A 24,236-nucleotide genomic window follows, 5' to 3' on the forward strand; every position below is an offset into this window, starting at 1 on the left:
TGGAGCAGCGCTGTTATAAGGTTACAGCAGATGGTGCTAGAAATGGATGGCGTATATGTAGGCTACATATATTTATTTTTCAGATACAATACATTCTGACCCAAGGCCGACTGCAGGTGCCTCTGTGAAATGTATCAATCTGTACTGGCAACAGCAGATCAAATTTTGCCGTGCATGTGTCATAGACTAACTCAGCCCCCTTTCAATGGCCTTGAATGTAGCTTGGAGGTGTGCAACGGTGTACAACCTGTGTGTGGAACAGGAGTGTGATCAGTTTTGTCAGGGCTAAACGCACCCCAGTTGTTTGCATTACACCGACTGGGTCATCCCCAGGTGTGTGACGGCGAGTGACGTCCTGTCTATGATATGCAGTTTTAGAGCGCGGACATTACAACTCCACGCGCATCTTCTGCTGCCACTATCCACAGCTGGTTGTCAGACAGCTGTCACTTCTATTGAACAAAGCCGGACTTTTCCTGTGTTTGATGTGGGCCCGCGACCACCGATTTCGACTCGCCACTATACCGGGGTCAAAGTTAAGTGTCCACGGCTGTTCTGCTTGTGCTTCACGGTTCTTTTGTATTGTGTTTGCTTAGCAATGCTAGTAAGCAGCTAATAATGATTTCACCTTGTGATGTCTCTCTGTGGGCCGATAGGCTTATTGTCACCACGATGTTGCTGTTCCGTGTTTGCTCATGGGGGATTGTTGGTTCTCTGTGAATCAAAGAGTGTGGCCTAGATCTACTCTATGTGGAAACTGTCCTGAGTTTATTTTTGTTATGATTTGACACTATAAATAAAATCAAATAAAATTGATAGTGTCCCAACTGTGCAACATGCAGTTACACGGTTGTACTGTAAAGGTGGAAGGTTTGACAGGTCCCTGGAGCTCATTTTGGGTCTTCAGAAAACCGTGGGTGACGTCATGTAGACCATGTCCATATTTTATACAGTCTATGGTGTGATCCCACTGCAAGATGATCTGCAGTTAAAAGGAGGCTTGTGTGGGCTGTGTATGGGCTGAATGGGTTTGGACATATTTTCCTCTGGTGGTTTGAAGGAGTTTTTATCTCATGCATGCTGAAAAATGATCACAATAGAATGCTTTGGTTTATGGTTATTTGATATCATGATGGTATAGAAAGCTAAACTCTTGCTTATTGCTAATTTGGTTTGTGGAGATGAAAGGAGACCTGGCTCGCCGAAGCTGTTTGCTGCCACAGCTACTTCTACCACCCCATGCTGCTCCTGTGTGATATTGTATATTGTTGATTTAACTAAGATTGATGTTCACATATGTGTTTAGGGGGATTAGCTCTCCCAGGTGACTCCTTGTCACTTTGATTCTGTGACAGCTCCCTCAAACAGTAGAGCACTTTCTACCAAACTCAACTGTATAACCATTTGCTGTAAATTGTCAATTCCTTGAAGCAATTGCCTCTCCCTGAACTGATATTATAAGGACAGTATACTCACACTATTTTGAATCACTTACTCGTGCATGACGGGACGTACAACAGTCTCCCCTGTGGTGTGGGCTTTGTAGAAGAGTGTGTAGAGGTAAGGCAGAAGAGTGTAACGTATCCTCAGGTAATGTTTAGAGCTCTCTACCAGTGCTGAGCCTTGGCCAAACACAGCTGGATCCTGGGGCTGGAGACAGAAAGATAGATTAAAGGGATGGGCTTGATGAATGAGAGAGAAGAAGGGTGTAAGAAAAATAAAGATCTGTCTTTTATCCCCAGGGAGGGTAAAAAAAAGAGATGGGGAAATGAATAAGAAAAGTTGTTTTTACAAGGGAATGAAGGCATTGGAGGGGAAATGGAGGGACATACTTGAAGTGAGAGGAAAGACAGGTTTGATGAGGAGAAGGGTGGAAGAGATATTTTACATTTAAAAGCAGAGTTTGCCAAGAGAATGAGAAAAACTTGAGAGAAATAAAGAAAACTAAGTATGATTTAATTTCGATGATAGTGGAGAGTGAGAGGGTGATTTGCTGCTAACAGGCCGTGCTCCTCTCATCTGGCTAATCATTTATGCCCTCGGTACCTCTGTGTCAGAGAGAGTGAGAGAGAGAGAGAAAGAGAGAGAGAGAGTGAGAGAGTGAGAGAGAGAGAGTGTGTGTGTGTGTGTGTGTGTGTGTGTGTGTGTGTGTGTGTGTGTGTGTGTGTGTGTGTGTGTGTGTGTGTGTGTGTGTGTGTGTGTGTGTGTGTGTGTGTGTGTGTGTGTGTGTGTTTGGACTGGACTGCATGCCCGTGTGATGAGAGTCATGATTAGGGCAAAGCAAAGGTCACACATTAGCTGTCTCGTTTAGTGGAAATCGTACTTCAGATTCATCATCATCATGTCCCTGTCCTCCAGCAAATACACCCCCCTTCTTCCAACACACACCATGTCTTACTCACCCCCCCCCCCCCCCACCTCCGAGCATTACCTCAATGCTGTGCTATTTTTTGCAGCAGTGATGAGCATGAAAATGTCACATGAAAAATGGTGTGAGAGCATCAATTTTTACGCTATTCAACTGATTTTTCTCAAGCAAGTTATTTGTGTTCATCTACAATAATAGCTCAGTATGTAGCATCAATATAAACACTGTTGTAGGCTCAGTGGGTGCTTTTCATGTGTCTCTCAGTGACATTTCATCTGACATTTTCATTTACAGTGTGCTTGTTAAAGAACTTAAATATCACCGTATCCTCATATTATTATTATTATTATTATTATTATTATTATTATTATTATTATTATTATTATTATTATTATTATTATCAGGGCTGGACCAGAATATTTGTCTGAACAATTATTTTTTAGATACCAAGTTAAAAATACAAATATTAAAGTATAAATTCAATACAATACAATACAATATACAATGGTCTTGTTGCCCACATAAGCTAAGCTAGTTATGTTAGAATTAAATAACATGACATTACATTACATTTCTTTCTTATCATACTGATAACACCAGATCTAACTAGGTTTACATAGCATTTACCTGCATTTTGAAAATTAATATAAATTACGCTGTGTGAGAAGGAAAGTTTGACAGGTGCTGCAAAGTTAGGCGTGCCTTAGCACTTAGTTAACTCATGTCACAATTTGTCACCCAAAATCTCAGGCAAATCAAGGCACAAGGACAGACATCACAGGCTACACATGCAAGCAGACCCACAGCTGTTGGAGGAGGTTTAGCTGTGTAGTAGTATGAGTGGAAAGTGATACCCTGGTGCCTGTGGGAGCCACCTAAACTGAGATTGCCATGATATTTTACAATACGATGGCCCGGCCATGTATTTACCATATGGCACATTATATTACAGTAATTTAACATTATTTAGCATTACCGTTATCTTTTACTAAAGTGTAAAATCTCAGCCTCTTTGATGACTATCAATCTGGCACTAAGTGCTGAGCTTTGTTTTACTTCAGGCTCAGATGTGCCAATACCCTGTGCAGCTATAATGGGTTTTAAACAGCTAACATTCCCAGTGTTAAACCTAAAATCAGAGGTCCCATTGCTCTCATTTTACAACACAGTTGTACTAGTGCTGGTATGATGACAATCTCCATGGATACTGAAAGAAGTTTCTATTTTTAACTGCTTGGTGGTTTATAGCACCTATTCAATGTTATGAAATGAAGGGTATACCCTGCAGCACTTTAGACCAAACAAGGGCTGTGTGATACATAAATCTAAAATTGACAGTCTAATACAAGTATTGTAGAACAAAATGCCTTTACAGTACCTCGTAGCCCTGAGCATTGTGGTTCCGGCTGAAGGGATAGAAAGCTCCCACCTGCATCCAGCGACGACATAACTCTTCACTGGTGTTGTCAAAGAATCCACAGATGTCAGCTCCGATCTGAGGGGACGGCAGGTTGACATTTAGCAAGGCCCAACAGTACATTTCTATTAATGTCTGAAATGTTAAATTGAGTGTATTGGAATCATACAGAATCATACTCTGCGAAAACAGGCTGCTGTGGATTTCAGTTGAAGATTGTGTGTTGAAACGAAGATAAAATACAATACTTTTTATAGTATATTATAAATGTCAATCCAGGCTCCTTCAGAAAGAAAACAAATAACTGAATCTGAGGTCAACAAATCTTCTGCAGTTGTAAAAAAGTGGCACTGATTTGATAGCTGGCCACATATTTGTCCTTTAAAATGGCTTTCAATTCAGTCAAGATTTACTAGCAAACAGTAGATGTGGGCAGTGATCTTTATTTACATTAATTGCACAATGGAGTCCAAGAAAAATACTTCAGTCGAAGGCCAGTTCACAGAGGCAGCATGCTTTGTTTACTACTGGCTACATTTTACAACAGACTCAATGGGAGGTAATCGATCCAAATCCTATTTCTACTGCCCCCCCCCCCCCCCCCTTCTCTCTTTCTCCTTTTTTTTTTTTTCTTTCTTTCTTTCTCTCTGTTTGTGTGTGTCTGTCTGTGTGTGTGTGTGTGTGTGTGTGTGTGTGTGTGTGTCACAGTCCACCAGGATCTAGTCGACATCTATACACCCACCTGACGTGCACAGCTGGAGGTTTGTGTGTGTGCATGTGTGTGTTTGTGTTTGCAGATGTGTTTTTTTTTGTTACTGTTTGCACTACAGATATACATGGAAATACACTTGTATGTACACACTACGGCCTAGTAGTGTTTTTTTTTCTCAAGTTTAAATGTAGAGGTGTTTCCTCAAAGAGAACCTGTGTTCTTCTAGACATTTTAATGGATCTCGTTCCAGACACGTGATTTCTTGCCCGCCCCTCTATGCCTACGCCTGAACACAGATCTCAATTAGCAGCTGAATTCTCTTTAAAAAGACAAAACAAGGAAACGTCTGAGTGCCAGAACTACATGTTAACTAAACTGAAACACATACGACTGTGTCTTGTTAACTTTCTCAGGTCTTTATGGGCAATTGAAATCAAACAAAAGATTGCTTTTTCTTCTGCTAGCGCGCTGTGACAATATAAGTAAAAAAGATCGAAATTAGGTCCATGGGGTCCATTAGGTTGCCATGTTTAAACTGCATTGTAGGATGTGATGTTTAAATCTCTAGCTCATATGAAAAGCTGAAGGGATTACTCCTTCTATTAGTCCTGCTGAGACCTGTCTGGGCAGACATGTAGAAACAGTTTTTTTTTCTGTGAAGGTTTGCTACTCACATAGGGAACCCCAAAGAGCCCAAACTCTAGCATGCCAGGGATGGCCCATTTTATGTCGTTCCAGTTGGCAGCATTGTCTCCCAGCCAGTGACCCGAATATTTTCCCACACCTGGGAAGGAGGAGCGGGTCAACATCAGGGTACGGTTTCCTCCAAATACACGCTGCAGAGCTCTGTGGGAAGAAGAAGAAGAAAACGAGAGCGAGAGAGGGAGAGAAAAGAAGAGGTCATTAAGATAAAAAAGACACAGGGACTGAGAGAGAGAGAGAGAGGGTTACTCAAACAGCACAAGGGAGAAACCGATATCAAACACATACATATATGTTCACAGTGTAGAAAAAAGATAGAGGTATATTAGATGGGGACAAGGCTAGAGCTAGTTGTACTTTTCTTTCCCTAGTGGACATTATTATTTTGTTTGATGAAAGAAATCGAAGGAACATTGATTTCCATGACAATACGAAACCATGACAATGTAAGCCAATTGTGTCTGCTGTCAATAATACATTTTAATTAGTGGACAGGGGGGGTAGATAGTGAGAAATGAGCCAACAGAAAGGTGAACTAGGTTCAATCAAACATATTGCCCCCACACACGCTTATGTAATATGTTTCACATTCTGTGTGTTTTTATGCACCCATTTATACTGTGTGACTGTGATGGGTAATACTGAAACAGTAAGTGCTTTCTCCATGTATACATCTAAGATGATCAGTGGGACATCTTGCAGCCAAATGTCATTGTAACCTTTACGATGTCACAAAGAACTTTAAAAAAAAACATGTTGACACATGAAATACTTCCATAATAATATTATTGTGGAATAATCTCTTCTTTTGCCTTTGCAAAACTGTCTTAAGCAGCACTGAGGCTACAGTCAAGAACACAGTAACGCCTGAAAGGTTACAGTGGCATTTTATTCAAATGCACTATTTATTGGCTGCATTGACATACACCTGAAAGTTTATGGCAGTGATGAATCAGCAGGAAATTGCTGCAGAATATCCCAATAAGTGTGTCGAGGGGTGGGGGGTTGGGGTTAAGGTGAAAGAACCTTTGTAATACTGATGTGGAATATACAGTATATAACCTATTGCTAAAGTTGAGTGTCAAATTTTGTCAATTCTTTGCTGCTTTTTGACTTTTAACCTCAACATATATCCCTGCTCTCTAATTGATGCAATTTCCCATACCATCATCACCATGAGTGCATATTAAATTCTAGCAACTAATGCCAACTTAAGCCTAGTGTAAAATTACTAGCTGGGGACTTGGAGACCATAGAAGTTCTTGTACTAAGATAAATTTGACTGCAGCCTTATACTTCTGTGACATATAGCCTCAGTGGTTTGGTTTTTGTGCACCACATGCTTATATGCCAGACTTTCCTATTTTCGATGAATTTGATGTGCTCTTAATGAACATTCTCTGCTACTCTCTTTTCAAATTGCTCTGTGCTTGCTTGAGACTTTGTGACGGAAACAGAGATTAGCTACATTTCACTCATCACAATATCATCATTTGTTTGGTACCCAGGCACACTTCCAGAAGCAAGGCACACTTTATGTAGTAATATATGCAACCTAATGGGCTTAGCAGCCATTAGCATAACTTGATTATAGGGTATATGAAAACTGATGTACCACCTGCATGCACAGAGCATTTGCATTGACTGAACTTGATGTATGTGTATAATGTATTTTACTCAAGCTAGTTTGTGCACTGAACCAGGAGATCGCCATGTATTTCCTAAGTGATTAGAATACCAACTTATGAATATCCTACCTATATGTCTTTTAACAAAGCATAAATCAAGTTTAACCTGCTGCTTCATCAATTTCCATATCTCAGTGATTATATCCTATGATCACATTGATGCCTCTTTGTAGGTTTGTGTAAGTAATGGGCCCTTAAAATGTTTCAGCGCCAAACCCAGATGAGATATTAATTCACTCACCCTGGAAGCCGGGCTCATTAAAACATATTTCTGAACTTATCACATGGGATCAAACTAGCAAATGGTCTGCTAGAGTCACCGGCTTAGATTTAGTGGAGGGCACTAAGTCACTGGAGCTGCACTGAACTGACAGATTTCTCTGTTGGAGTTTTTTTTCCATGTCAGCTCCATAATTCTGTTGCCATTTCTACTTCACTTGATTTTAAAGCTTTTGCATATCGTACTGTTTTGACATCAGACATTGCTTTTTGACTTTGCCATTGCCTCATTTCTCTGGAGAGGTGGCAGCAAGTTGGCCTACATACACAGCTTGGCAAAACTCCTTCTATCATTCTGAATGCACTCACTTTTCAGTAGCCAGCACCATAGAGTAGCCATAAAGACTGTGGACATCATAGTGGTTTCCCCAGGCCTGCTTGGCATCCATACACAGGGTCTTACTGTACATCACTTCATCCAGAATATCTGGGGGGAGAGAAAACATGAAAGAGGTATAGGGATGGGGGTAAGGTCAGAGGAGGTATGGAATAAATACAAAATATAGGATGCAGTGAGAGAAGGAGGGACATAAGGAACGAGAGACATTGATATATACTGCAATAGGAAGTGGGAAACAATGAGGAAATGAGAGACAGAAAGAGCAATGGAGGAGAAGGGTGACTAAGGAGGAGTGCAATACAAATGTGGCATCAGGGGAGCATGCCTTTTCCATTTTTGGTCATTCTGTCTGGGACAAAGTTGGAAAAAAAAGACATGGCAGAAGAGTCATTTTCAGAATTCCTCATCAGGGACCCACTATTTTAGATGAGTTTTCCTCTGGACCTGAATTTACTTTATGAGGTGTTGTGATGGATGTATCAAGTTCTGCATAGCATTTGGGCTTCAAGCTGCAAGCCCAAGACATCCTTTATTTCTTAGTAGTACAGTTACAGTATGTAGATTAATCACAATTGCTGCCATGACAAAGTTTTGGACTCAATCATATTTCTAAAGAAACAGATATTATGGATACTAAAACTGTACAGCAGGTATTTAGTAGGATTATAGACCAAAACATTTTTTTAAAAAGTGCCTTACTTGGAGTGTAGGGAGGGTAGTTGAGGTTGTTATCAGCACAGCCCTTTTTTGATCCTTTCTTGAAATTAGCCACCTCATTCATATCCTGCAAGTGCATCAGAGGACAGTATTTGATAAAATACAACTGTAAGAATGTCAGTGATTAGCTTATACTTGTTAGGACTGACATCCTCTGGTCGGTTGTCGATTGGTTTGTTGATGTGCTCCTGTGGGACAAACGCTGGCATTGCTTTTATAAGGCCATGTGTCCACCAAAGTGTATTATCCCAGCCAAAAATGCCAGGCGCTTTTCTGGAAAATGAGCAGGGAGTCGCAGGGATTTTTCAGCTAAGATGCTTTGGTCAAGTCTGGTTTCTTTGATACAGAATATCCATAAGTAAAAATGTTGGCACATGGTACAATACTTGCTCTGGCCCTGGAGAAAAAACACACACACACATACACAAACACACATATATACATATACCATCTAACAGTATTAACTTCTCTGTTGTTGTTGTTGTTCAGCACTTGTACTTTTTGGTTGTGACAGTTGGTCTTTGTGGTATTTGTCCTATACCCCTCCTATTCCCTATGGTAACGGTGATGAGTGCAATGTTTTATAACTTGGCAACAAAAAAAAATGAAGACGATTTAATTAAATTTCTAGGAGGTCTCTATTAAAGTATGATGCCTGTTAATGCTAAAAAATATACATTAAATTCAAATTGAGGATATAGCTTCAAAAGGCTTTTTTTGTAAGTCTGGATATGTCACATATGCCTACCGATTGTCATTGACTCCCGCACTCGCGCCACACATTGTATTTCTCATGCGGAAAAACAATTTATAGTATGCTACAACTCCCAAAAAGTCTATGGCCGCGGCGCAGCAACATCGCTCCCACTTTAGCATCAGCAGGAATCAAGAGCTTCAACTTACCAGCGGCCAGCCAATCAAAAAAAAGAACGGGATTACACAATTACCAATCAGAAAATAGCACTATTGTATCTGGGTAACATTTAACACAACAGCCAACAAAAAAAAAGCATAGTTATCCTGGAATTATCCATGTGGTTCTGCTACAACCAATGGAGCTCCAAGCATCACTTTAGGAAGAGTAAGGGCGCACTTACACTGTCCATCTGTATCGTGCCCCGTACTTTAGGGTACTTGCCCCCCCTCCCTCTCCCCCCGCGGGCCAGCACCGTTTGTACTCACACTACCTGGGCCTTGGCGGAATGCTTCTTGCCTGCCTATACGTCATCACGGCATAACACGTCACATGCATTGATTGACGTCATTGCAATGCGTCGCTTTGTTTACAAATCTTTCCATAGACCTCAGAGTTTTTGTGCGTCTTGTCCAACTTTTTAAAAATATTTTCATCCGACCAAATCTGCAGTAAACACGCCACCTCCGCATCACACCAACGTGAACCTTTCGCCGCCATTGTTTTAAATGTCTGTGCATGGTCCATCCTTCTTTTTTCTATGTCCGAACAGGCGCACATAAAATGACATCAGAACCGCTGTAGGCCCTGTGCTGGTGCTCGTACACGTGCACATGCTCATGCTCTTACATGTGCAAACGTGCTTTACAAAAGCCCACCTCTCCCAAACGGTCCATGGCCGGCTAGCGCACCGTGCCTAGACGCGGTACGGTTGCACTCAAACTGGTCAAACAAACTAGACTTTACCCCTAAAACTTGCTTGGGCACGGTACGGAAGGACAGTGTAAGTGTGCCCTAAGTTTTCTCCTGTTTAAATGTCACATTACATCAAATTCACAGCTTGACTGCTGTTAGAGAATGTTGTCGGGATAATTATCAGTTTTTCAATGCTGAGTGAAACACCCCCATTCCCGACTAACACTAAAGTCACCTACAGGGGCCCAGATGACCAATAATAGCCTTGCTAATGAGCTTGTGATTCACAACTTCACCAGCCTCGGAATCTGAATTGAGAACAATGTTTATAAGTAAACACGTTTACAAAAATGTTTTGCCCATAACATTCATTTTTTAAATATTTGAATTATATTCGAATAGTAAAAGTCTGGAGTCAAAGCCCTAATGTAGAGATAACATGTAGATTGTTTTCACCAACTGATTGGTTAACGTTTAAATAGAATTTCAGCCCTAAAAACTTTAATTATTTACAAAATGCCATAACATATATATATATATATATATATATAGTGTTTGAATCCAGGATTATTCCACTAAGGTTTTTTCCATAATAAACTTAAAGTGACCTGGGTTGAGCTAAAGTGTTTGAAGAAGGATGTGAATAAGTGTGTGTTGAAGCAAACAGCTGCAGTAATGAGTAAGCCAAGTTCAAATTTTCAGCTGAGGTACCATCAACCTGTGTTTGGTGCTCTTTATTGGCCTCCAATGTTCAACCCACAGTGAAGAAATTGCCATCGAAAATTACAAAAATGTAAGCTCACTGCCCCTGTGTGTGCCTAATTGGCTGCAGAAAAATGTCAGTTTCAGGATTTTCAGTTGGCCAACAGCTAATCATTGAATATACACCTCCATTTTATGTATTTAAAAATTAACTCACAATCCAGAGGGCATCATGTTTGATCTCCCTGGAGAATCGCTCATACTCATCAGCCCACCAGTCAATGCAGTTTTGGCTGGTGTAGTCTGGAAATACAGTCTCTCCTGGCCACACCTGAGAGGGAGAGAATGGGACATATGTGTTTACAATCACATTTTAATAGTTTAGGAGAAAATCTCACATTTTTGGCATCACTATGTGAGCTTCCCTGCTGACAGTATTTACTTCAGGTTTTGTTTTGGCAATGCACAATGTTGTATTTTTTTTACAGGATTTCATTTAAGAAGTATATCCTTTTTATTTCTGTTTGAATCACAATAGCAGCATGTCTTTAATTAAACGAGAGGCACGCCTACACAATACTGTATATGTAAACAACAAGATGGGGCATGATCAGCTAAGATGGTGTAGCCGTAAAGACGGCTCCACTGAAGCGGAAACTAGGCCCGAAATGTCAGTGAAACAGCTTAGAGATGTGGAAGTGACAAAGAAAAGAGAACAGAGGAGAGATGAAGTACGGAGGGGCTGGGATTGATGAGAGAGCGAGAGAGAGAGAGAGAGCGAGAGAGAGCGAGAGAGCGAGCGAGAGCGAGAGAGAGAGAGAGAGAGAGACGAGGAAGAGAACAGAGAGGAGAAATCGATAATGCAATAGAAATCTCCAGACATGACTGTGTGTTAGAAGTCGTCCTTAATGACATGTATTGAGAAAAATGATTAATCCACAGAGACAGGCGGAGATTTCGTGTGTGTGTGTGTGTGTGTGTGTGTGTGTGTGTGTCTGTGTGTGTGTGTGTGTGTGTGTGTGTGTCTGTGTGTGTGTGTGTGTGTGTGTGTGTGTGTGTGTGTGTGTGTGTGTGTGTGTGTGTGTGTGTGTGCGAACTCCTCTGTATATAGACCACAGTAGATATTAAATCTCAAGGTTGCTCCACACTAGCTATCTTTTACCTTTACTTCCTCTGCCAATAATTTTACAACCCAGTTTGTAGCAAAGACATGAATCATGCTTATGTACTCTCACGTGCCCGCACACACACACACACACAATTATAGGCTGATTTTTTTGGCAGGTGGTCAGAGCTCCAAGGTCAGAGACTGTTGATAGTACCTTGCAGATTCCATCTTTCCTTTTCCAGTCATTCCAACCTTCTTTTAACTCTAGAAATGTCTTTCTGACATCTCCAGCTTCTCACTAATACTGACAGCCCAGTAATCACTTTCAACAAATCTATTGGCATTTGTAGATGCATATCTCACTATATCTTTATGTCTGTCTGTTTTTATGCTCTTGTCTGTCAGAATGCCCATGTAACATTACCTGTCCATCTGTCCCTCTACCTGTCTCCATGTGTCTCTCTTCCTGGTTCTGCTCTATTGTGTCTTTCCACTCTCTATCTTGTGTCCCTTTTTTGTGTTACCTGATAATCTGTAATTTTGTTTCTTGACTTTCTCTTGGGCTGACTTCCTCTGTACCTTCCCGCCACTCTACCACTCAGAAAGACAGCCAGTCTTTCTCTCTGTACATTACCCTCTAATATTATTTGTGACTGTCTTCCTGCACCAACCCCTTTCTCTGCCTGTATTTCTCCATCATTCCTACCTTTAAACCCACATATTTTCTCTCCCTGTTTCTTTGTTAACTCCCATCCATTTTTGCCGTCTGTGCTGTGAACAAAAACGTTCATCTGTGTGAGTGAGGTCCTGCTACGCTTTTTCTTGCACACTGCAACATATGGGCCACAAGGAAAAGCTTTTATCCTTATCTTCGCAAGCAATTAGCTGTCCTAAAAGAAGAATAAACACCAACCGGTCTCTGTATTTCCTTTATCACTGACACAGCTACCACAGAGGTGGTTTTGCAAACACCCCACTGTTTTCATAACCACAACACATATATTCATATGGAAATAAACAAGAATCTATTTTACCTACACGTGTGCACAGATATAAAGCACAAACATCGCTTCTCATTTAGAGAAATTAATACACATGCACACATTGACTCACTTATTTCCCTTTCTGTCTCGCTCTCTCTCAAACACACGCACGCACGCACGCACGCACGCACGCACGCACACACACACACACACACACACACACAAACACACATACCTCATCTGTGTTGCATCCATGCAGAACATTTTAAGATTAAACACTAATGCAGAATCAATGCATATGTTTGACCTGTTATAAACAGCATGAAAAAGCGATTAGCCGAGGGACTGCGCCTAATCGTGTGCGTAATCAAAAGCAACACTATAAAAGCATGGGAGCAACAGACTTTTACCCCCCACTTCCACCTCTCTCTGCAGGGGAGAGCTTTTTAAACGTGCTCTGTGGGGAGAATGATAAAAATATATATTTATATGTACCAAAGGCTTAATCTTCGATTAGGGAATATTTTCGTTTGACAACCAGTCACACTTGCATACATACAGCAATTGCATATATTTATGATTATTTTGCATGACTTATTGTATAATGCAATGGCGCAAACACTCAATAGCAAAACAGACCTTCAGCCAGTGTTTCTGTTTTCCAGTAATACTGTTTTTTAACCAGAAAAAAAATCTGATCCAAGATCTAAATTCCCTGGCTATAATGTCAGATGAAAATAATTCCCTTTACAGTGGATGCAGCCGGCCTCTTTCTGTCTGTAGTCACACCGCTTTGCCACACGCCACTCCAATGCTGGAGCAGGGTATAGCTACTCCACACATACACCCTGAGCGAAGGGGAAAAAATATCTAGCTTATCTGCATTTCTTTAAACCAATTACAATTGTCCTGGGTGGTGCTAAGCTCCGGATGCAACGATAGCTCTGTAAAATAGTTTCAGAAGGGAACTGAAAACTCAACATAAATATTGTTAATGGTGTGGTGAGACTTTCTTAAAGAAAAGACAAACATAATTTGATGATGGCAGTGACCTGAAGCCTGTCTATACTTTAGCTCTCGAGGACCTCACTAGACTCTTGTTTAAAACCACAAACAATTTGCTAGCTGTATGTCACTCTTGCAGAAATGGATTAAACGGCCACCACAGAATAGTTGCAAATCAACTTTGACAGATCATAGCCATATTAGAAAATGGAACAACATTGGCCTGAGAGTCATGCAAGATGGAGTCTGTACTTTTCCCACTTTTTTTTTTAAGTCCTGAAACTGCAAACTCAGATTCAATACAGGCTAGCTAAATGTAGGTTGCTAACTCGGAGTTTGTTGTTGCTTTTGTTGTTGTTGTTTTCACCTGTAGCAAATGGGTTTTGAGAACAGTATAACTGAATATATGTTTTGTTAATGATATAACCATAAAACCCATGCTGTAGCATATAAAATTCACACATTACAAATAAGTTGGTGGTTACTGAGATGCCAGCCTTGGTGAATCTGGCAACAGTCATGCGATGGTTCCTTAAATCACGTCTGTTGCCAATTGTAACACTAAATCGAAGAGAAAGTGAACCTCTCAAACCTATGCTTGGCTCATACCATTTTCCTATATGACTCATACCTTTGCGTTACCTCTTACAATTAACACTTGTGTTGACCCATTATTCGCAAAACATTGAGTATCACTGTGGTAAGCCATTTAAACAAGATGTAGACATTGGACATACATGGTACATACATGGGAAGCATTACTATCCGGAGGAGGGAAATCCTTTACTTGAACCGAGATACGTATCTAACCAAGGGGGCACTCAGTTTCATCTGTATGCATGCTCCAGTTCTCTCTTGCACCCAAATGCGTCTCACCTCTCCTAGAAGAGGAGTTTTCCCATCTGATTCAGTGACCCAGGCATTCTTCTCAGTTCCACGGTCATAGGAGCCATATGAAGCACCCCCTACCCTTGTACTGGTAGCAATTGCAGGGTCCTGGAGGCAAATGAAAACACACAAAAAAACATGAAAAAACATATAATAAAACAAAGGCTATTTCAAATGAACTGTTAATAAAAAACTTCCATTTGGGGCATGTTCAACTTAGCTGCCTGTAAAAGAAGTATTGAAATTTACTCAAGTTAAACAACAATGTTGCAACATTATGGGTTTTATGTCAGGAACAATAAGACATACATTGGCTGTGGTTTTCAAACTCTCACTGTGTAAGTTGATCATTAATGGAGTCATTGGTTTGAGATTGAAAGCTCCTATAGTTAAACATATATCTGTCATGCTTCTGATGTCGAAGCAGCCAACATTTGGTGTGTGATATAGGCATAAGAATACTGAACAATTAAAGGTCCAAGAAATGGAAGGTCAATTGTTGTTTTGTAGTTGCACAGAGATGTTTAAAGGTTACATTGTCAATATGCCAAATACACAATGCGTCATTCACAATTAAGCACTTCTTACCAGGATGAGGATGTATTTCTGTCCCTTCTCATGAAGGTAGTTGGCAAACTGAGGCAGCTCACTGAACTTGACTTTGTCATAAGTGAAATCTTTCTTATCCTCCATGTAGTCAATGTCAGTATACTGGATGTCCTGCATGAGAAGAAGAAAAATGCTTAATGTATGGGCACCTCATGGACATGCAAATGTGCAGTCCATAAAATGCTAAAATGCTGGCATCCAAGGCTTCAATGTATTAAAATAATATTTGCATCTTGCATTAATGTAATGAATTAAAAATGATTCTTAATGTCTCTTAAAGTTACCCACTCATGCATCCACTTCTGTGCATAACACATCCACTCAAAATTCAGCATCTTCAATATAACTTGAACGCATCCCCCTATCACAGAATATTCCCATTTGAGCCTCACATGAAAAAAAACGTGGAAAAAAGTTATAATTTCTAGCTTGTCTGACCTGCCTTTTCTGGATTTTTGGGGACCTGATGTGAGTGCTAACAACTTGGTTAATATGCTGATAGACCTTTAGAGGACAATGGGGATATTAGCACTTTTTTTTCTCAGGGTTGGACTTTATGCTTGCTTTCTGTCTGTCTGTTGTCTGCCAAAATCTACTTCATATCAATAGAGCAGATGGTTTGGAAGGCTCTGCCAGATCCTTCCTCTAATGGTAATCAGCTCCAGACATATTAGGGAGAATGTGATAATGCCCTCTGTGGTCTATCTAATGGTTATCAAATATGTCCCTGAGTACAGCAGGAGAGGAAGCAGCTGCATCCTAATGTATTTGGATATGATTGAGAGATTGGAGATTATCAGAGTAAAATCTTGAGGGGTTAGACATGTGTTTGTATGTGATCCTTAAGACAGAGTTCAAACTGCGTCCTTGATGGGTGCAGTCTTTGCTTTGTTGTGACATAGTTGAAGTGTTTTATGGGGACATATAAAGATTTGGATTAGGAGTTTACCTCAGTAATTAAGGAGTGGAAAGTACATCAAATGTCATTGCTCTGTGTGAAAGGGACTTCTTACAGTTACTATTCACAAGCCAAGACGAAGATAAGCAGTGAGGCTTATATCCCAAGAAAATGTCAACCAGAACTGGTATTCATCAAGTGTCTCAGAAGGTAAGAGGTGTTGGAGTAGTTTTAACATTCAGATCAGGATGAATGAGATAATGAAAGGAACTCGGTCGATTGATCTTTGATCAGCACTAACATTCAGTGACGCTTGAAAAATAGTTGTCCTGGGATTGAACCTATAGAGCCCAGCAGACTCTCCATTATTTGACAGAAAGCTGGATTACCCCGTCTAAGCTAAAGGCCATCGCTATCACTCTGACTGTCTGTCGAACTCCTGCTTCAACCTTCATATCACGTCTTCACAGATAGTATTGTGTAAGACTCTTGCTTCTAGAACCAGACAGTAGTGCATGAGTGATTCAAATTTAACAAGAGGTGCGCAAGTATTGATCCTTAAAGGTCATATATTAGGCTTATTTTCAGTTTCATACTTGTTTTTGGGGTTTTAACCAGAGCATGTTTTAAACAGTTTTAAATTTAATTATTTTTTTTCTTGTGTCTGTCTGAATTTACCTACATTCAACCTCTGTCTGAAACGGTCCGTTTTATCTCCCATCATCCACCTTCCTAAAAGCCCATTCTGCTGTGCAATTTGTAAATGGTTAGCTTTCCGTGTCAATGCTCTCAGTGTCTCTGTAACAGCGCTGTAGCAGCACTTTGTATACATTGTTACAAAGTTGAAAGTGAGACAAGGAATTATAACGTTTTACGGTAAGGAGGAGAATCCTGCCTCGATTTTGTGCTTAATTTTCATTCCTCGCTTGGCAAAGAAAATCAGTGCCATGTTTTAATTTCCTAGTCTGTTGTTGACTGATTATGAGATCCGTATGTATGGACTAGAGGACTGGAAGGCCCACCTCATCTCGGAACCCATTGGCTATCTGTCTTAGCCTCTGTAATTAGCCTCTAGGGGCCACGGCTGATATTTCCTGAATTCCATGATTCATCTTCATTCATCTTCAACCGCTTATCCCGGGGTCGGGGTCGCGTGGGGTGCTGGAGCCCATCCCAGCTGACATCGGGCATGAGGCGGGGTACACCCTGGACAGGACGCCAGTCTATCGCAGGGCACATAGAGACGAACAGAGACAGACAACCATTCTCACCTACGGGCAATTTTAGAGTCATCAATTAACCTAACACGTGCATGTCTTTGGATTGTGGGAGGAAACCGGAGTACCCGGAGAAAACCCACACAGACACGGGGAGACTCCACACAGAAAGGCCCAGGCCGGGATGCGAACGTGGAGCCTTCTCGCTTCACTATTCCCCCCCCAAAAAAAAAAAAAAAACTAAGTGAAAGAAAAGCTAGGTCAAGATCTTACATATGGTAGGGCCACGGCACGGTTCCTCTCCACTGTTTTCTTGACCTCACTCAGGCTGCCGTAGTCCCACCGAGAAAGCTGAAAACCTAGGGACCAGTAGGGAGGAATGACGGGTCTCCCAATGAGCTGGACAACATAATTGGACATATTGTTAATGCATTACTGTGTATTCTGTATATTCTTATATAAAGTATGTTCTTTAAAAAATACAAGTCATTATTTTGACTCACCTCAAGGAACTCCTGCACCACTTGTTCTGGCGTGTCTCCAAAGAAAATATAGAAGTCAAGGACTCCTCCGATCGTCCTGTAGGTCACAGCAGGAGCCGGCTGCAAAGTTACCTCTAAAAAAGACACACAGGATGGAAACGCCACAGACTAAATCCTGATACCTTTGTTAACTATAAATCATGACCCTGACTTTAGGTGCACACATAAACAAACACAGTCACGGTAGTTCATGAGAGGCAAAAAAAGCTTTTATGTCAAGAGACTATAGACCTGAGCAAGAGAAACATGTCAGCGGGCATTACCGTTGCTTTCAGTCATCTACTTCATATAACAGAATAGCGATGCAATATTCTCTTTGATTTGTCAGCACATATTTTTGATTGAGGCAACAGTATATCCATTTGTGTTAGGAGGATGACGCATAACTGATGGTTCATGTGCCTTTGAACCTGCTGCCTTTTTGTTTGTGTCTTATTACTTAACAGTAACTTACTTACTTTGTCACTGTATAATCATTATTTGCACGCGTGAATGTTTATATTCATATAATGTATATAAATATAAACATTGTATATCTATATTTACATGTTTATTTTATGTTTATATATTTATGTTTTATATATATATAATACTGTTATTTTTTATTGTTCAGAATTTGATAGAATATCCGCTGTGTCTATACCACTGCTGTACTAGCATGTTTTTTTTTTTTAAATAACCAAGGGACTTCAACAAAACAACAGAAAAAAACAGTGAGCGAAATTAGAGAACAGTAAATATTTTGTCAGAAAAGAAGATTTAAACATTGTTTGTTTTAGGGCTATAGGAATAAAAAATGAATAGGAAGTGTAAAGACCCTTGCTTTGAATGACTTCAGCACATCTGTACCCACAGGACATCAGTTGTTTCTCACACTGCTCTGGTTTGATCTTTGTCCATTTTTCTTTCAGTCTCTTAAATAGTTCAGTAACTGTAGTGGGTTTCCTAGTCATAACTGTTGCTAGTGATTTTCCAGATATTCTCTATGGGGTTTATATCTGGACTCTGACACTTCCTCCTCCAAATTTTACTGACTTCTTTAGACATTTGGGCTCAGTCTTTCCCCAGTCTTACGCAGAACAAAATGATTCATATCAGCCCCAAATAAATTTAAACTGAACAATGTCGAGTCATGGTTTTGGGGATGTTTTCTGTGAACCTTCTTTGGCAACATGCAATACCTTCACTGTTTCCCAATAAGCCTGTCATTTTTATACAAGACGAGGCCTCCTGTCACACTGCAAAACAGGTTAAGCAGTTCCTAAAAGCTAAGAATATTGAAACAATGAAATAGCCATCCCAGAGTCCATATCTAAACCCCATAGAGAGTCTCTGGCAAATCCTTGGTGACAAATGACCCACGACCGTTACCAAACTTTGGAAGAGTGAGAGATAGAGTGAAAGTGAGAGAGTGAGTGAGTGAGTGAGTGAGTGAGTGAGTGAGTGAGTGAGTGAGTGAGTGAGTGAGTAAGTGAGTGTTTGTGTGTTTACCCATAGCATTGCTGTTCATAAGAAAGACACCGAATGACTTTCCAGTCCCATCTTCCAGACACAGGAAGAAGGGATAGTGTCCATAGAGGTTATGTGTTCCCTGCAGAGAGACAGAGATTTGAGGGGACAGGGCTTGACAGTAACAGCACCCATTTTGAGAAAATGGCAACCAACTATTTATCTTTGGTTGCCATCACTAGCAACCACTTTTTAACATATAAGAAATAAATAAACAAAATAAACGAAAATAAAATAATGTAAATTTAAAAAAAGGAAGTTTATACATTTTTGTTTATTTAATGTCACATTTTCATTATAAGGTTGACATATAACTGCATAGTATCTTATTTTTTTTTAAATAAAGATGATTTGTTAGTCTATTTTTTGATTCAGCAGCCAAAAGCTGATGACTGGTTGCCAGCCTGCAACTACTTTCAAAACTTAGTGTTGATCCCTGGGGGATATAGGGAAATGATGTGAGGCACCAGGAGGGATGTGGGAAATCTTTTGAAGCTGAGGGGGAGACTTCACTTACTGCCTAATCATATTACAAGGCATTCAATTAGATGTCCTTTGGGAAACAGAATACACATGTTGAGCACATGTTAACATAACACTTAAACGACTCACACACACACACACACACACACACACACACACACACACACACACACACACACACACACACACACACACACACACACACACACACACACACACACACACACACACACACACACACACACACACACACACACACACACAAACACACACACACACACATCCTAGGTAGAACTGTCTTTGAGCACACATTTTGTCTGGTACAACAGTATGAAAACAAAAGATTATAGGGGTTAAAATATGTGATACTGCAGCATAAAAAATATGTTTTGTTCATTTATTGAATTCTGCTGTGTGTGTGCATGTTTGTGTGTGCATACTCCTTACCCCATTAGGGAATGCATCTCTGGTGAAGATGGGCCAGGTTTTCCAGTTTGTGTCATGGCGATACTGTCTATGCACATGCTCACCCAATCCATAAATATTATCGGTTGGAAGCTTAGCAGACAGCTGTAGGTACTGGTCTGCATACACCAGTGGGGCCATTGTAGTGTCAAACCTATAATTTTTTTTTAAGAAGAGAAAAGGAGACAAGAGAGTGAGAGAATGAAGGTGCTGTGACATAAAAAAGAGACCAGGTGAGAAAGAAAATGTGAGAGACGAATAAAAAGAGTGAGAGACAGCGAGAAAAGGGAGTGGGAATAGGAACGAGACAAGGACGTGTGGAAGAGTTGAAAAAAACAAGTGGAAGACAGATCATCCCATCAAGCTAGTCGAAATAGTTCTGTTCTATGTATAGATCCCAAAAAAGAAGCCATATAGACAAAATATACAAATAAAGTATAAAGGATAAATTGTAAATGTGCATTGTTATGACAACACAGGAACTTCTGAATAGAGTAAAAAATAGGACTACATCGTAGGATGTTGTAACTTATTTTAACGTATCATTGTCAGAGTCAAGAGCATCACCAGGAGTGGCTACCTTTGTGTTAAGTGAATTAATCTATTCACTCATAACTTTTATTATGGGAACAGAATACACACACATCGACCAAGATATTTAAAGCATGAATGATGAGTCAGACTGACACTCTCCATCAATCAATGAAACTTAGATAAATTAAACCTTAGTGAACATTTAATTATAAATTGCTTAGTGCAATTTTTATGGTATGAAAAGTAGGGGATGGAATTGATTAAATTGTGTCATTATAGTGTACCGTATTTCGATGTAGGAGGAAATTACTGCTTTCATTGTTGAAGTCTATGAGTGACAGGACATCACATGGATGCTCCGCGATCTGTGAACCTTCATCCTCACATTTTAATCGTCGTAAACGCTAAACACACAATTAGGTATGAAAACACTTTTGGTTTTACACAAACCAGATTTTCCAAAGTAAATGTCTGTCCAAATATATGATTAAACTTTTCTCCATGGTCTTGTGATTAAAAAGTAAACATAATCGCAATAAATTGTAATATTAAATTAAAATACTTTTAGTATCGCACTACTTAAAAATTGCAATACAAATCAAATAGGCACCCAAGTATCAAATCAGGGGAAAAGCATATCGTCCCAGTCCTAATAAAAAGTACACTGTACAAAACTTAGTTATCACCTTACTTCATGGACTTTTTAGTGACTTGCAAGCTGCTCATATTGTTAATATATTATCAAATAGTTACAAAAACATTAACCAGTGCATGCAATATTGCTCTTGATAATTATAACAACCACCAAAGCAGGACGTTGCTGAACTTTAGACTTGTAGATTATTGTATCAAATAATTTTCTTACAATTCCAACAAGACATTTTTACACGACAAAAAAAACAAGTTGTACAGGCATAATAATACTATGAAGCTGTTAATTAACAGCATGCAGTGAAACATGTTGAGAATGTGTATGCATACAGCTGTTCAATATTTTCCTGTAAAAGGTTAAATATGATTAAGCCATTTGAAACATACTCTGGGGCAATTTTTGGGGGCATGGGTCTTAAGATGTGTTTATGTATTATTGCCACTGGTAGACACCATTGCACTGATCTCAAAAAGTGAGTGAGTTCCTAGATGTTTCCTATGAGATGAGCATAATGCAGATAATATACACCTTTTAGAATTCATAAAGTATAAACTTAACAAAAAGAGAAGCTCTTAAAAATACAAAGTCTGACCTATCTCCTAAATACACCAGAAAACACACTGATAATGGTGACTTACACAACATGTGGCACCGTTAAGATAAGATTATGAAAGGAAAACAGTTAGAGCAATTTGGTTACTAAATAGCTGATAATCTTTAGAGTAGTCTCACTGCCTCTGGGTGAAGGTCATGTGCACTGTTGAGAAAGACCATACTGCTCAATAACACAAAATGTTTTCGTGATCACAATATCAGCTTGCGCAATAAACACATTGTGAAAGACGCTCAGGTATTTTTAAAGTTAGTAGAAAGAGTATCATCATAAAGCTGCACTTTAAAATGTAACTAAACTTTAAATGGTTTTTATTGTGTTTTATCAGTTTCCTGAAAGAAGCATAAAGTACAGAACTGAGTGCACTGTAATATCTGTTTTATTTATCGCAATTATTATTATTAATAAGTATTAATAATAAACTAATAAAATTTACCATAGCAATCTCCTGCTACTATAAATGTTTCACCCATCATCCCTCTCTACAGGTGCAGCAATACAGTAGTTTATTATGTATAGTATATGTCTGTATTATAGCCAAGCAGCAATCACCAGTGCTGAAACATTAAGCCAAAAACTGCAGTTCCTCGAATGCCACTTGAGGCTGGCTCCAAAAGCAAGTCAATCCCCATAGACCCATACCCATGTTAAAATACCCAATTTTACAGCATAAATAAGCCTGTTAACAACTGTTTGTCGTACCAGACTGTAAGAGTTTTGGTCTCTGTAGCTAATTTCCTCCCTCATGACAGCTGTACTGGGAGTCATTTTTTATATAATTCGCTTATTTAATCATATTAAGGCTTAAAGGCATGCAGCAATAAGGGCTTGAATGCTTTTAGGACACACAGGTGGCTAACATACACAGACAGTACAGTAAAGTACCGTACTGTCAGTACAGATAGTATAGCCTTTTTGGTCCATCTCAGCTCCATCCACACTCCACCTCATTGCCACCCAAAATTGCGACAGCCATAGCCACTGGAGCCACCCACTTTGAGCTAAATTTGGCTATTCAGAAACCCATGGTTAACATCAGAGACTTTGTCCATATTGTATACAGTCTATGATTATAATGCAATGTTAAACATAAAACATTTTCTTGAATATTCACAACTGTCTTTTGTATTTCCTTCACTGTCCAGTGTCTACATGGCAAACAATGTGATATTGTACTTCTTATAAACCACCCTGCCCCCCTCCAACACAAACACAAAATGAACACACATAGTGAACACTCACAGGGCTTTTGTGTGACCCTTTTTGCGCACAATAAGGCCAAAGGGTTTGTGTGTCATCTCCAGTATGTTGCTGATGGGGCTGGATGGGTCACTGTTGAGGCTGTTGATGTGCTCATGGGGGACTTCAAACCTCTGCCTGTGGGCATCACAGATCTGAGGAGAGAGAGAAAGAGGAAAGAAACAACAATACAGTCAGTATGAGTGTGGCCTCATATCTCACGCTCATGTTCGCACTTTGTTGTGTACATTACTATTTTTGTTTTATTTTGTTCTGTACAGCATTTGTGTTAAGCATGCTTTGATATAAATCTACTTACTTTTGAAATTAACTTGACTGGGCTAGATTTATCTCACAATTACTTCTGTGCATGTATGTGTGTGTGTGTGTGTGTGTGTGTGTGTGTGTGTGTGTTTGTGTGGATGTGAGTTTGAATTTGTGTACAAGCAAAAAAAGTATTTTAACAGGATGTCTCTCAGTGTGTACCTTAAATCGGAGTCGATTGTTTGTCTGCATCTCTGCGTGAAATGATAGCTCCTGTATATCAGCTCCAAATAAAGTAGGAGAGGCCATTCTCTTCAATCGGGCTTTCATTACTGCGAAATTAAACACATGGCATAAGGAGGGTAAAGGTTATGTTACAGTTAAAATATTTACTTTAAGAAATGTTTCGACATTTAACACCCAAAATAAAGTTTAAATGAAACAAAAATAGTACTCTTAGTGTGGAACTATAGTGGTCAGTTATTCCCAGAATAGGTCAACAACACAGCAATTATGTCTGCTTTTCCAACACAGAGCTGTAGTTTTAAGCATTGTGGTAATTTCCTAAGCTTTATTTGTTTAATGTACACTTTCATGCTGAGAGTTAGATGAGGAGATTTATAGCACTCTTGTCTGGACAGTAAAGAAAAATAAAAGCACACACCTGCAGCAGGTTAGCTTAGCTTAACACAA

General features: G+C 39.7%; 1 protein-coding gene across 1 annotated transcript in view; it reads right to left on the reverse strand.

Annotated features, from left to right (window-relative positions):
- The window catches only part of si (sucrase-isomaltase), a gene marked incomplete at its 5' end in the record, with an annotated part of 71,633 nt that overhangs the window by 44,598 nt on the left and 2,799 nt on the right, over window positions 1–24,236 (reverse strand). Inside the window, 14 exons of the mRNA XM_083914477.1 lie at window positions 1,496–1,650; window positions 3,747–3,863; window positions 5,172–5,343; window positions 7,476–7,593; window positions 8,206–8,290; window positions 10,752–10,865; window positions 14,507–14,626; window positions 15,107–15,238; window positions 17,516–17,641; window positions 17,746–17,858; window positions 19,276–19,375; window positions 20,224–20,395; window positions 23,283–23,434; window positions 23,766–23,875. Of these exons, the coding sequence (XP_083770603.1) occupies window positions 1,496–1,650; window positions 3,747–3,863; window positions 5,172–5,343; window positions 7,476–7,593; window positions 8,206–8,290; window positions 10,752–10,865; window positions 14,507–14,626; window positions 15,107–15,238; window positions 17,516–17,641; window positions 17,746–17,858; window positions 19,276–19,375; window positions 20,224–20,395; window positions 23,283–23,434; window positions 23,766–23,875 (1,786 nt within the window). The remainder of the gene's footprint in view (window positions 1–1,495; window positions 1,651–3,746; window positions 3,864–5,171; window positions 5,344–7,475; window positions 7,594–8,205; window positions 8,291–10,751; window positions 10,866–14,506; window positions 14,627–15,106; window positions 15,239–17,515; window positions 17,642–17,745; window positions 17,859–19,275; window positions 19,376–20,223; window positions 20,396–23,282; window positions 23,435–23,765; window positions 23,876–24,236) is intronic.

The sequence above is a fragment of the Echiichthys vipera genome (genome assembly GCF_963691815.1).
Source record: "Echiichthys vipera genome assembly, chromosome: 5".
In the NCBI taxonomy this organism is placed as follows: domain Eukaryota; kingdom Metazoa; phylum Chordata; class Actinopteri; order Perciformes; family Trachinidae; genus Echiichthys; species Echiichthys vipera.